This window comes from Arabidopsis lyrata (genome assembly GCF_000004255.2).
Source record: "Arabidopsis lyrata subsp. lyrata unplaced genomic scaffold ARALYscaffold_5, whole genome shotgun sequence".
In the NCBI taxonomy this organism is placed as follows: Eukaryota; Viridiplantae; Streptophyta; class Magnoliopsida; order Brassicales; family Brassicaceae; genus Arabidopsis; species Arabidopsis lyrata.
The window spans coordinates 17,849,042-17,862,353 of record NW_003302551.1 but is presented as its reverse complement, the minus strand read 5'-3'; the positions used below and the strand labels follow the sequence as shown (position 1 = coordinate 17,862,353).

General features: G+C 33.9%; 4 protein-coding genes across 4 annotated transcripts; 2 read left to right on the top strand and 2 right to left on the bottom strand.

Moving 5' to 3' along the window:
* The first annotated feature begins 233 nt into the window (after positions 1-233).
* Positions 234-1,971, top strand: LOC9312424 (BTB/POZ domain-containing protein At3g56230). The gene is made up of 3 exons (XM_002878028.2): positions 234-701; positions 829-1,011; positions 1,373-1,971. Exons 1-3 carry the CDS (start codon positions 495-497, stop codon positions 1,835-1,837), a joined length of 855 nt encoding a protein of 284 aa, XP_002878074.2. The 5' UTR covers positions 234-494; the 3' UTR covers positions 1,838-1,971.
* A 1,302-nt stretch (positions 1,972-3,273) lies between these two features.
* LOC9314142 (transcription factor SCREAM2) lies at positions 3,274-4,503 on the bottom strand. The gene is made up of 4 exons (XM_021025931.1): positions 4,225-4,503; positions 3,894-4,022; positions 3,647-3,820; positions 3,274-3,521 (listed from the first exon to the last, which is right to left on the bottom strand). The coding sequence occupies exons 1-4, from the start codon at positions 4,303-4,305 to the stop codon at positions 3,438-3,440; spliced, it is 468 nt and encodes a 155-aa protein (XP_020881590.1). The 5' UTR covers positions 4,306-4,503; the 3' UTR covers positions 3,274-3,437.
* A 3,934-nt stretch (positions 4,504-8,437) lies between these two features.
* Positions 8,438-10,124, top strand: LOC9312423. The gene is made up of 6 exons (XM_021025462.1): positions 8,438-8,568; positions 8,679-8,745; positions 9,036-9,143; positions 9,229-9,327; positions 9,441-9,566; positions 9,724-10,124. Exons 1-6 carry the CDS (start codon positions 8,539-8,541, stop codon positions 9,870-9,872), a joined length of 579 nt encoding a protein of 192 aa, XP_020881121.1. The 5' UTR covers positions 8,438-8,538; the 3' UTR covers positions 9,873-10,124.
* On the bottom strand, positions 10,100-12,442 carry LOC9314141 (probable sodium-coupled neutral amino acid transporter 6). Its single transcript, XM_002876308.2, has 5 exons — positions 11,634-12,442; positions 11,386-11,538; positions 11,094-11,297; positions 10,533-10,998; positions 10,100-10,436 (listed from the first exon to the last, which is right to left on the bottom strand). The coding sequence occupies exons 1-5, from the start codon at positions 11,995-11,997 to the stop codon at positions 10,316-10,318; spliced, it is 1,308 nt and encodes a 435-aa protein (XP_002876354.1). The 5' UTR covers positions 11,998-12,442; the 3' UTR covers positions 10,100-10,315.
* Positions 12,443-13,312: the final 870 nt, after the last annotated feature.

The window sequence follows — 13,312 nt, the reverse complement described above, 5'->3', positions numbered from 1 at the left end:
GAGTTAAAAGTTTACTAATTACATACGTTCAAAACATCGATCATGTACATGCGAAGCATATACAGTCCAGCATATAATAAATAAATCAATTAATAAATATGTTGAATTAGTTTCATTATCCATATTAAATTAATTAATAGTTGCATATAATATCCCATGAATGTTCCAAGTTCCAACTATACAACCCCTCAAAAGATTCCTTCATGACTTAATCATTTCATTTGCGTTGTTTTATTTATTAAATTATGCTCAACAACTCTTTGCGGAAACAATCATGTACCGAGTTGATTATTCACGAAAAAATATATTAAAAAAATGTTTTCAAGAACGTAACCAACTCTTGAACAATACTTTAACAACTTGCGTTCGAAGCAAGCAACTGCTCCTCCTTCATCTTCCTCTATTGATCTTCTTCATATTCTCAAATTTACTCCAAAAAATTGCGAGATAGAGAAATAGAGAAGAGGAAACTACAGACTATATAAGAAAATTAAATGGATTGCTCAATCTGCACCACAATGCCATCTATTTTAAGACCACCTAGGAACACAATATGTGGATCGTGCTACGAAGGGGCTAGAACCACTATCGCCCTGCTCAAGAAACTTGAGGGCTCGAAAGAAGATCATGAAAAATCGAACCATAAATCCACCGTCAATAATGGCTCCTCTCTTTCTTCTTCTCCTTTGTTTTCTTGTGAGGTAAGCTTCATATGTGTATTTGCACTTAGGCTTTAATTTGTAAGGATTTCAATTTTTGTTTAGATATCAAAATACATTAATTTATTGACTTAATGAGTTTTAACTATATATTTTTGCGAGAATTCAGCCGCAACCATTAGAGAAGGTGATCAAATGGATGAAAAACATGAAAGAAACCGAAGAAGAACAGAAGAAAAGGATAGTCTTCTTGAGCAGCTTTGTTTCGGGTTTCAAAGAACAGCTTCATGCTGATATTCTTCTAAAACCTGGCGACGATGGCCCTCCAATTCCTGCACATAGAGCTTTGCTGGTTATGTCAATTATAAGGATCTCTACTCTCTATTTTATTTTAATTTTATGGTAGGGTACTGTTTTTGTAAGATGTTGACATTCATATGAAACCATAATTTATAGAGATTTAACCATAATTTATAGGGATTTAATCAAAATTCATTAGCGTTTGATGATTATGAGTACAATTTCAAAAGTACAAATTATATAGAAAAAAAAATAACAATATTTTAACTCATGTAAACTTGTTTTTTTTCATGTCAAAAAAAAAACATGTAAACTTGAACAAAACCATTAAATTTAAATTTGTTTTCTATTTTTTTTTAATCTTAAATTAAATTTGTTTTTTAAACAAGACTTGGGTGCTTCTATATATGTAGGCTTCAAAATCTGAGATCTTCAAGAACATTCTAGACTCCGACGGATGCAAAACCGCTCCAGAATACGCGATAACGCTCCAAGAGCTGAATTCTGAGCAACTTCAAGCTCTCTTGGAGTTTCTATACACCGGCACATTGGCTTCAGACAAGTTGGAGAAACATATTTATGCATTGTTTCTTGCAGCAGATAAGTACATGATTCATTACTTGCAAGAGTTGTGCGAGCAATATATGTTGAGTTCCTTAGACATTTCTAGTGTTCTTGACGTTCTTGATGTCTCGGATCTTGGTTCAAGCACGACGCTGAAGGAGGCTTGTCTAAGATTCGTGATGCGGAACATGGACGACGTCGTTTTCTCGGATAAGTACGAAGTGTTCTCTCAGAAAAACCAACATCTATGTGTGGAGATCACAAGGGCGTTCTTGATGGAAACGAGAAGCAAGAGACGTGATTTATCAAATTAGTGAGATCTCAATGAATTTTTAGCGTAAACCTTTGTATGATTCTTTTATAGTTTGATTGATCTTTAAATTCTTAATCCTCCAAGCTAGACCATTTTTTTTTAATGGAAGGAAAGAAAGGGTTTACAAACGGCCCATATTCAGGCCCAAAAATAATACATAATAAGCTTACTAAACCAACAATTTGGGCCCATTAAACGTAACCTAGCCAAGAGTTTTAGGAGGGGTTATTGGATCATTGATTTGAATAGAATTAGAAATCCCTATCACATTTGGAAATTCACACATAATCCACTGATTTTAAAATCAAATAATGTGGATTTGAAAATCAAATAAAGTTGATTTTAGAGTCAAATAAAATGGATTTGAAAATCATAGAAAAGAGATTATAAAATTAAAACATGAAATTTTTTATGATAAACAAAATAACCTATCATGTTCTCATCTATGAACTCTGAATTGAATCACTCCACATGTTTGATGTTCTTGTTTCTCTCCACTGATTGTTCTCTCCACACATATGAGAAGATATCAAAAAGTCCATAATTAGGAAAAAAACAGTTCGTTACGATGCGGTTAAAGTGATTCACCAATTAGGGATGAAAGAAATCTTTGTTAGTATGTCTACTAATGAACGTCATGGTTGGATTAAGCTAATTATTTTTTTGTTTTCTAGTATTATTGGTTTTCTAGATTTTTTCCTCTAGTTTTGTTTGGTTTCGAAAACCTTCCTTTGTTTTCTAGTATTTTTGATTTTTATTATATGATAAAATATACTTTTATATGAAGGTGTTTCATGATCTTTTGTATTAACAGTTTTTTTTTGTGATCGATATGCTTGAAAGTATTATACGAATATGTTTCGTGATTTTTGTATTAGCAGTTTTTTTTTTCTTTTTGATATTCAAAACATTATGGAAAATAAAAACTACTAATATATATATTTTTTTTCAAATCCACTCAAATAACTAGGTGGAACCCAATGATTTCAATCTCTCTATTTATAACTAAAACAGATTTTCAAATCCATTCAAATCCAATATGAAATCAAATCCATACTCAAATCTTCAATATTGAATAAGGGGTGATTTTAACTAGTATTTGTAAATCATAGAACCAATAACACATGATTTTTATAAAGATTTTAAAATCAATGATTGAATAACACATGATTTTAGTTAGATTTCCAATTCCATTCAAATCAATGATCCAATAAACCCCCCTTAGATTTTTAAGTGGCAAAAGATTCTCGTTCCCTGAGGCGATTATTAAATCGAATCGAGAGAAAGAGAACAGAGTTGAAGAAGCTAAGTGGATAGAGTCATAGAGAGGATCTTCTTTGCCTTTGAGCGGGTCAAAATTAATCAGAGAATAGGAGGAATGGTGTCCTTTTGAATCTCCAATATGATCAAGCTATACAAGTTTTGGCATATTAGTGATAAATTAATTAACTTGAGAGATTTAATTTGATTAATCAGAGAGACATACAATTGGTTTTTTCCTTGATCATATGTCTATCAAAAGATCCCTTTTTAGGTAAAACAAATGTATAAATATATATAGAAATCAAACGAATACTTCTGATCCGGTCAAGCCTTTTGGATCATGCATGGCTATCACTCCAGGTCCTGATTGCTTCTGTCACTGCCTGTTTCACTGCTTCAGCATCCATGATGTCTCCATCATTCTGTAATTAATTATTATTTAAAAATATATATAAAATATCTGTATCATTAGTGATTATTATGATGAATTTTGGACTATATATTATATATATAGTGATGATGATAAGGAAGAACTGTGTTTACTTACATTTGATGAACCAATGGCATGTAAGCTAAATGTGTCTGTACATGAAACCCTAGCTTCAACAACATCAAGTCCAAGATCTTCAAAGGTTTCAAGAACACAAACCAACATGCCTGCCTCATTCTTCACTGACATTACCTTTATCATGAACCCGTTCTCTAGGGTTTCCACTGTAACCTACCAATACAAATTAAAGTTAATCAATGCCTATTAATATAAATACATCAATAGGTACTTTATATGTTTGTACCATAGGATTTGGATCGGAAGATTCGCGGAAAGATTGCTCAGACGTGGTCTCATTGTTGATTTTTTCTACTTTCTGCTTAAGCTTTTTGATATATTTTGATGCATCCACTATGACAGATGTTTCGCTCTCCTGAAAAACGTGTGTGCATACATATCAGTGATATAGTTCAATTTAAATACTCAAACTACAAGTTTATATACACATAGATATAGTAAATATATATATATGAATAGTAGTAGGAGCTATTTTGATTTATGATCATAGAAAAATCAAATTTAATTTTGTCGAAATAAGAAACAAAGTAAGAAAAAGAATAATGGAATGAAATTACAGCATGAGAATTAGTGATTGAACGAAGCAAATGAAACTTCTCACGCAGAGAGGAACCTCTCTTGTGTTCCCTCGAAACCATTCTTATATGTTTTAGCTTCTTCTTTCCCCCCTCTTCGGTTCTCTTCTATATATATAGAGAAAGCTAAGTGTAGATGTGTGTGTGAGAGAGAAAGAGGAAGTAGAGATCTGAGCGAAGTTTATAGGATCCACTCTCGTTTCGTCTCTCACATGTCTACCTTGTAGTCTCTCTTTATCGCTACAAAATGTGATATACGGACAAATTCAATTGGTATCTCGTGAATTACTTGATTACCACTATGTCTAATTACACGATGTTCCATATTCCATGTTTTTTTTTATACATATTTATACGCAAGAACACTTACAAGCGCGTGAAAATGTAAATAAATTAGTACATAGATTTTTTCTTCTATATACAGTAGCTTGTTGCTATATAAATATTCATTAAGTTAATTAGCAATGTATATTAAATATTTCTATGTTTTGTATTACTCAACAAATGCATCAAGAAGACAAATATTGTTCCTATAGTTGTATATAAAGTGGATAACTTAAATGTTGTAATATCCCACTATTCACAAGTCTCGAAGATTAGTGTAGATTTCGGTTCAGTATCTTCCGGTTAAATAATGGTGCATGTACATCCATCAGTTTTGAGGTGCAAATTACGATCCAATTGTGAACGTAAATAACCAAGTGTATTTTCAGGTTATTCCCTTTCCAATTTTGGTGAGTTGATTGGTATGCTTAAAATCTACATTTATTGTGCCGTAATTGGTCATGACCCTCTTCAAAGGCGTATACATGTGTGCGTATGAGTGATTCTTGAGTATATATTATATATATAATGGTAAAAACTGAAATGGGAATCATGAGCTCGTGAATGGAGGAAGAAATAAACTGTGAAATGTTTATATACATTATTAAAATAGGAGTATCGAAAGAAGTTGACGAAGAGGATAAAAGCAAACAGAAGAATGTTCGTTGTGATATTGGAATGCCTCCAAACACTCCTCACGGGGATCTTTATGAATGCCCTTCTCTCTCTCTTCTCCACATATACTCGAATTTCAAGTGCACAACTTGGTTTTCATTTTTATTTTTTTATATCCATTAGATCAAAATATTTTTATTTTTATCACATTGATTTTATATGAGTACAAATCAATCAGTAGAAACGCCAAAATTTACACTAATTGTAGATTAGAAAAACTTCTTTGAATTGGACATTTTTGGGGGTTAAGATTTAATAGCATTACAAAAATCAATAATACGACTAAGCTATTAATTAGGAAACCGGTTATGAAAACAATTGTGTACATTAATCATCCAAAAAATTGATTTAATTCATTCAATAGACCTCAAACAAAAAAAGAAATTACAAAAGAATGTATCAACTTTAGATAAAAAAAAACTTTTGTTTTTATAAAGGCTTTAATATTTGCAAATAAAAGTATGAAATGTGATGAGTATATAAGAGTATAGAATTGTCTATATTCCACAAGGACACATAAACTAATAAAAGTACCCATCAATTCACGTGTGCCGATTAATCATCACCACAAAAACCACTCTACACAATAGGCATGCTCTCTTCCTTGTCACGTATAGACTCATAGATATCCCTACAATTTCTCATATATATTCTTCCACTTTTACAGTCTGTTTAATTTCTCCTCATTAATTAATTGTTTAATTAATTAAAAACGATAGTCGATAGATATTTAGGTTTCAATTGCTCGGATAGTCGGATTTACCAAAGAAAATGGCATTCACGTGATTTGCACTTGGAATATTGAGATATGGGCTAGTACATTCACATGCACAATTTGGCGACATAATAAGAAAAACAAAACCTATTAATCTCTAAAGCTGATAAATAAATGGTTTTGTTGTCCACACTCCACATAGAGTAGAGAGAAAGGGACGTGAGCGAGAGAGTTTGGACATCAAAAGTTCATATACAAAGGAGATTTGGTCTCTTCCCATATGTTCTGCAAGAAAATATATTTGTACTGTTGAGTATTATTCGTGTTTTACTTCGGCTTATATAGAAGTGGGTTTGTGTCCACACATTAATATTATTGTAATATTGTACTATATATCATTAAAAACAAATTTAAATGCTTTGTGAAAAAATAGTCGAGCTTTTTTGATATATATATATATATATATATATATATATATATATATATATATATATCACTACACATCAATCGTGTAGAAAGAAAAAAGACATCACTTGGTGTTTACACATCGTGTAGATATAAGATATGCATAGTCCATAGATACTTTTATTGTTTTGTATACGTAAATTCAAAAGATGGTGTCACGTTTTTAGATATATACAATCTTTTTGTTCGTATACATTACAGGATATGATCATATATTCGTATCAATGTACACATTTTATAGTCAAAAGACTAAATGGCCAACCAATATTAAAAGTGATAAAACTGCACAGTTTTAAAAGTGAAACAAATTGTTATATTATATATAGTATTAAAAGTAATTACTGTAAGTGTTAAAATCATCATATTCCTTAAAAGGGTATGATACCCTTTACCCTTTTTGTAAAATTTTCACTTTTAAGCATGATCATGACACCACCTTCCTCAAAAAGGCTCAATTATCAGTGAAAATCGGTTACTAAATAATTTCCTTAAATCTTTAGTTAAAAAGTACAACTCTGACATTATTTGAGGTTAATGCAAGTGTAGTGTGTAGACTATGGTCAATTGCTTAATTTAATTGTATATAGAGATTAAAAAAAAAGATGGGAATGATCTTCACAATTATAACGTCACATTTTTTTTTCCTAAGAATGTCAAATGATTTGTTTTTTTTTACGGCCACTACTGTCAGTGTCAAATGTGGTTTTAAATGTTATTTTGTAAAACAGTCAGTTAAAAATTGCAAAAACCACTTCTTTTTGGGATAAATTTAATAAAATCCTGAATTGTTTTGAGAAATTTACCATATTTAGTCAAACTATAGACTGTAACAAATGTATAAATAAAAATTGCTAATTACATTTTATTTGAATTCTAATGGCGTCAAATTGTCACATCGTTGGACACCCACACAAAATTCAGGTTAAAATGACTTAAGCCATCAAAACTAATAAACTATTTTCTGATGGAAAAAAAAAAAACTATATTCTTACTTGATCTTAAAATTAAGTATACCTGTATAAAAAAACAAAAAAATAAAAATGTAAGAAGGTCTCGTGTTCGTGACAGCTATATATCCTTTGTCTTCTCCCCATATGTATCGTATTCCCTTGTCCGAATCAAATATATCATTCCATGACACCTAACTGCACATTTTGATAATTTAATGATTTTAACAAAAACTCAAAAAATCTTGTGACCAAAAAGAACAAAAAACTGGATAATCCAACACTGCAGAGGCTACTAGACTAATAACACGTGGAAAGAGATCATTAGGCGGCTTCCATTGTATTAGGGAAAGGATTCTTGTATAACTTAAACTTCGGTAATTTTATTAGTTTACCTTATAATATATTTAAAATGCGTTGTTTGGTTCAAATCAATTCACTCCATATACGACTTTAATCCACATAAATAACTTGGCATGCTGCAATGTTCGTGTCTCTCGCAGAGTCTCTGGTTACATGAGTGTTAAAGACAGCTCATTAGTTGAACTAGCTAGAAGATGTGTAATTTGCATGGACTGTAATTGAAAATTTAGAAAGGACCAAAAGGACAAAATAACATCGAGATCTTAACAAGAATGTACAAAAATAAAACCCATTCCATCGATCTGCCCCACTCTCTTCTTCTCAAAGTGACAAAATTATCATAGAGAATTAGGTCACGGGGGCGGCTTTGGGCTACCAAAAATCACTCCTTTTGTTGTATATACATATATATTTTGAACATAGCATTGCTATAAATATTCTATTGTTATTGTTAGTTTATTAATTCATAAATCTCCGAACAAAATATCTATAGAAAAGAAGGAAACGGAGATAAACAGATACAGGCCCAAAGAAGGCCCATTACTTATCTTTCGGGGGTCTCTGAGGCCCAAATATTTCTCTATTGCCCAGCTAAATTAACTGAAACAATTAATTTTCTCAAATATTACTTAGAGATGAGGCCCAAATATTTCAATTTAGATAAAATGATGCCAAATTTTAGATAAAATTAATTAAATTTCATGAAAGTTAGCTGAAATTTAGTGTAATTTCTTTAAACCTCCAAAGTCCGAAGGACCAAAGAACATCGAAGAGGAAGACGAAGAAGAGTTTGAGCTCCGACATAATATGCGGATTCTTGCTGCTCGCATAGCTAACGTAATTTCCCAATATTCTTCGTCTGAAATTTCCTCTCTTTACCCTTTCTCTTCATCAATGGTTTAACGGGTCGTTACCGATTCGTCTGAAATCTGAAGTAAATTCTGCAGCATTTTTGCAGGGCACGAAACGCGTATCAGCCTCGATCTCGAAATTTCTCCTCGTTGAACAAGAAAGGTGCCTCCTTTTACTCGTGGGCTTAAAATTTACACCAAATTAAGATTGAATCAAGTCATTTTGATTTGCAAATCTGATGAGCTTTTGGTTCAGTAGTTGTAATTGAAGTCCATCCTCACTTCACACTAGTAGTGAGAGTCTTGATTTCAATCACATTTTCTTGTAATTATAATTCAAAGTGGTTGCTTTGTTTGATGAATTCTCAAGAGTGTGAATTGGACTCAACAGAGAAGTAAATGGCCTTTAGATTTGGGTGTGTTGATGTTATTGGCTTTGCTTCCATCTTCTAGATGACCTTACATTGGAGGAAGAAGCTGAGAGGAAAATAGGCTGGTGTCTCAAAATTTTCTTTGCTGGGACTGCAACGTATATCGGATACCAGTTTTTCCCGTACTTAGGTATGTGAATGAATCTCTATATCAAATCAGCTCTTACATCTTTTTTGTTTTATCGTGGATCACTGATTGTCACTTATTGTGTTAGGTGATAACTTGATTCATCAATCAATATCGCTTTTACATGTCAAGGATCCTTTGTTTAAGAGAATGGGAGCTTCTAGGCTTTCCCGTTTCGCTATTGATGGTAAGCCTCGGAGTTACTCTCTGATGGATTGTTGAAAATACTTTTTTGTTCTCACCAGTGCTGAACTTGTTTCTAGCTGATGTGATTGTACTCATTTGGTTTGGTCTATAAAGATGAAAGGAGGATGAAGGTTGTGGAGATGGGTGGGGCTCAAGAGCTTCTACTTATGCTGGGAAGTGCTAAAGATGACAAGACAAGGAAAGAAGCTCTAAAGGCTCTTGCTGCTCTCTCTAAATCAGGCCAGTCTTGTTTTAACATGCTCTTTTGCGATTCTTCTACTTCTGCATCTCCATAGATAGATCTCATTGGATATAAGGAATTGTTAACCCTTTTGATCTTTTTGAGTATGTTTAAAGCCAAATGCATCTCAAAATTTTTAATTCCCCTTGGTTGCAGATGAAGCTGCCAACTTCCTAGGCTCTAATGGAGCACTCTCTATCGTCAAATCGACTCCAGATTCCTTGGAAGATTCAGACATTTCAACATACAAGTCAAACATACTCGAGAAGCTACATGAGAAAAACCTCGCCGTCTCCTCCAACTGAACTACTTTTTCACGGACAAGGATTGGTCAAGAATATATATCTTCATAATCTTAAGCTTTCGAAGGTCTGTATCGTTTTATGTTCCTCTTTTTCCAACTTATAATTCTTCAATTTTTTTCCAAAAGAAAGGAATAGTCTGATTTAGATCGATCGACCTTCAATTCTCAATACTGAAAACTGTCTGATGCAGATGTTCTTGTTCATTCAAAATAATGGTCTACAAAAAGTGATTGAAAGAATACTAGTTTTGAAGAGTTGTTCATTTTTTGCTCTCTCTGTTTCAAGTAGCAACAAATATTGCACTCCCTATAGCTATTACATTGCATTTTCTGACACACCTATTTCACAAAGATATAAATATGAATGCTACGGAAAGCTAATAATTTTACAGATTTCTTTGAAGTGATCATGGAGGGGACTGTTTGCAAAACTTTTTTCAACGATTAGTTTGCTGCGAGGCTGTATAAATTTGTCGAGATAGCAATAATGCTAGTGGCAACAGCAAGAACAAGCATAATTGCAGCTACGATCTTCTCTCTTGAGGTTGATACACCATGGATATTCCTGCCATTTCATAATCAGAAAACAATTGATTAGATTTTTGTAGGAAATTTGAAGCAACTGTTGAAGTACATGGTAAAGGAAACAAAGCATATCTACCTTAGAACAATAGCGGCTGGAAATATGAATGCTATGGAGACTGTGGTGGTTGATCCCAAGAACTGAAAGAAGTACCAAATGTCTGGTACAGTGATTGCAGACAAGAAACAGCAAATCAGCAGAGCCAGAGTGAGTCCGATGAATCTTTTTGTGTCTTTTTCCAAGGACGGCTTCTTGGGGAACAAGAGTTCATCGAGATTTGCTCTCAATGAGAAGTTCATGAGAGGAAAGACCAGCATGAGGTGAAGCGCGTAGCTGAGTCTGACAATGTCGTTGAGAAGAGAACCAATGGAAGAACCAGAGCTCTGGTCAAAGTTCACTAGAATATCTGACATTGTTGCATCTCCAAAGAGAAGGTACCCGAAGAGTCCAGTTGCAAAGTATATCGCAGCGCACAAGATGACAGAGAGCTTAGTTGCTGGGATCACTTGTAATGGATCTTTGAGCTCGAATCCAATTGGATGAACTGCACATTTTGAATCACAAACACCAAACTCAGAACCAAGAATACAAACAAAACAGAGAAACAATACTGATTTGGTGAAAGAGATGTGTTCGTACCATTGAAATGAAACGTGAAGGCTGTTACTATAACAGGGGAAGCTGTGAAAAGTTTCCAAAACGATCCTCCATTGCTTAACTCCGGATTCAGTCTTGGATTCTTCGTTTGTCCATTCACCAGCGCGGAAATCGCCAGCACCGAGCTTATGACAACAAATAGAACCGCCAGCAGAAACGATACCGCAGAACTAAATGCCAGTCTTTCTACATAAGCATATTAACAAAAAAAACCATCAACAATCTCATAAACATGCATAGTTTTGAGCACACAAGATTATACAGAGATCCTTACCGACTCGTCTACACAAGACCAATGGAAGCAAGACAAAGCAGTAAATGAACAACAAAGCGAAGATTCTCGTGTTCCACCAGTAAGAACCAAACCATTCTTGCAAAACTCCAAGATGTTGAGATCCTCCATTTTCATTACCCGAAAGCACATCTCCTGAGAGAGTAAACAAACAAATACACACTCAGAAAATCTGTTCTTAAGCTCAAATAGTAGCAGAAGACCTCTACACTTAGATCCAAATTATTTACCTATAATAATCGAAAAGACAATCATACAACCAAAAGTAGCAACCATCGTAGCAATCTGTGCAGCGACGGATCCTGTTTTTCCGAACGACTCTTTCATGACTCCGGCGTAAGTAGTTGATTCTCCGGCGAGTGTTGATTTCATTAGAAATCCAACGGAAATTGTGGAAAGCCAAGCTATGATCGTGATAATCAAAAACGCTGGGACTATTCCAAGAACCTTAAACGCCGCCGGCATCGACATTATCCCGGCTCCGATTATACTCGTAGACACGTTGAAAACGATGCCGGAGGTTGATGATCCATGGTTCTCAGACGACGAAGGTTCTTGCTTAGGCAAGAGATGAGTTTTGATCTGTGGTGACATTTTTCTAACCGCCGGAGAAACTTAAGAATTTGCCGGCGGGAAGAAGCTTTTCTTTTTGTAGTTGTTATGAGGAAACGGCTTCATATAGCCACACTGTTAATACTTGAAAGTACAAAAGTACCCTTTGAAGATTGGGGATATTTGCCTTCACCGTTTGGGGTAAAACCGGGAATAAGATGATATTTGACCATTGAGAAACCTGACAGGCTGGTCAAATCATGTAAGTGAGATCACCAAATGATCTTTCGTCACGTACTTAAAAACGTATAAACATCACGAAAATAAATAATTTTGGCCGAGAGAGGAAATTACAGCTAATATGAACAATCATAATCATATAATAGCTAGAAAGAAGTGAATTATGCAAAAAAATCCAAAAATAAAATGGGTCCAACTCCAATGAATGTTCACTTGGACTTCTTCACGAAGAATGCATCTAGACGAAAAAGTGGCCACATGTGTATTACCGCTTCTCGGCCAAAAATCATTTTAAAAATTCGTGGATATAATGAAATTCACTATATATAATCATTGGCGGCTTCAGAGATGGCTCACGTGTAATAAATAAACTAACTTTAGAGCAGACGGTTCGAGACTAATTTTCATCAAGAAAACGAGAGGGCAGCGAATGTCGAATGAAAAATTGAAAACGTGATACACGAAACAAAATAAGAATAATTAAACACTGTCTTCTAAAATTTATTTATTTATTTAATCATTGCATATGAATCAATCTATAACGAATATTCAAGTTAAGTCAGTTTAACATTATAGAAAATGACTGATAAAACATTATTGCCGAACCTGCATCAGCTATTTTCGTCTTCCGTGGGTTTGGCAACAGCTTTCGTTGAGCACCGACTGCATAAGCGAGAAGGAGTCCGGACATCAGCTAATAGTTTCCGCTAATTAAAGCCATTCAAAGCTTATAGAAGGAAGTGGCATTCCTGATGGGTTGGGTTCCTTGAGTGCCAAGACAACTTTGATATTTCTCGATTCCAATTTTTGAAGAACACTGATCATGAACTCATCCGTTGAGACTTTATTTGAGACCACAAACAAACTAACTACTTCATCAGGATCGAGGCGCGACATGTCCACAGCCATGAGAAGAATGTCCCTCATCGTCCTTTTAGCTCTCTCTCATGTTTATTCACCTTCGACAAAGAAAATGAAATTATATATCCTCTCTCCGAAAATCCGGAAAATGTTCCAGCTGGCGTTCTTTGCTCCCAACATAAATTTTCTAAGCTTGTTTGCCAAGCAAGCAGAGCTTAGTTAAAGCGACTAGGCAACCTTATGCCATGGAAACCCT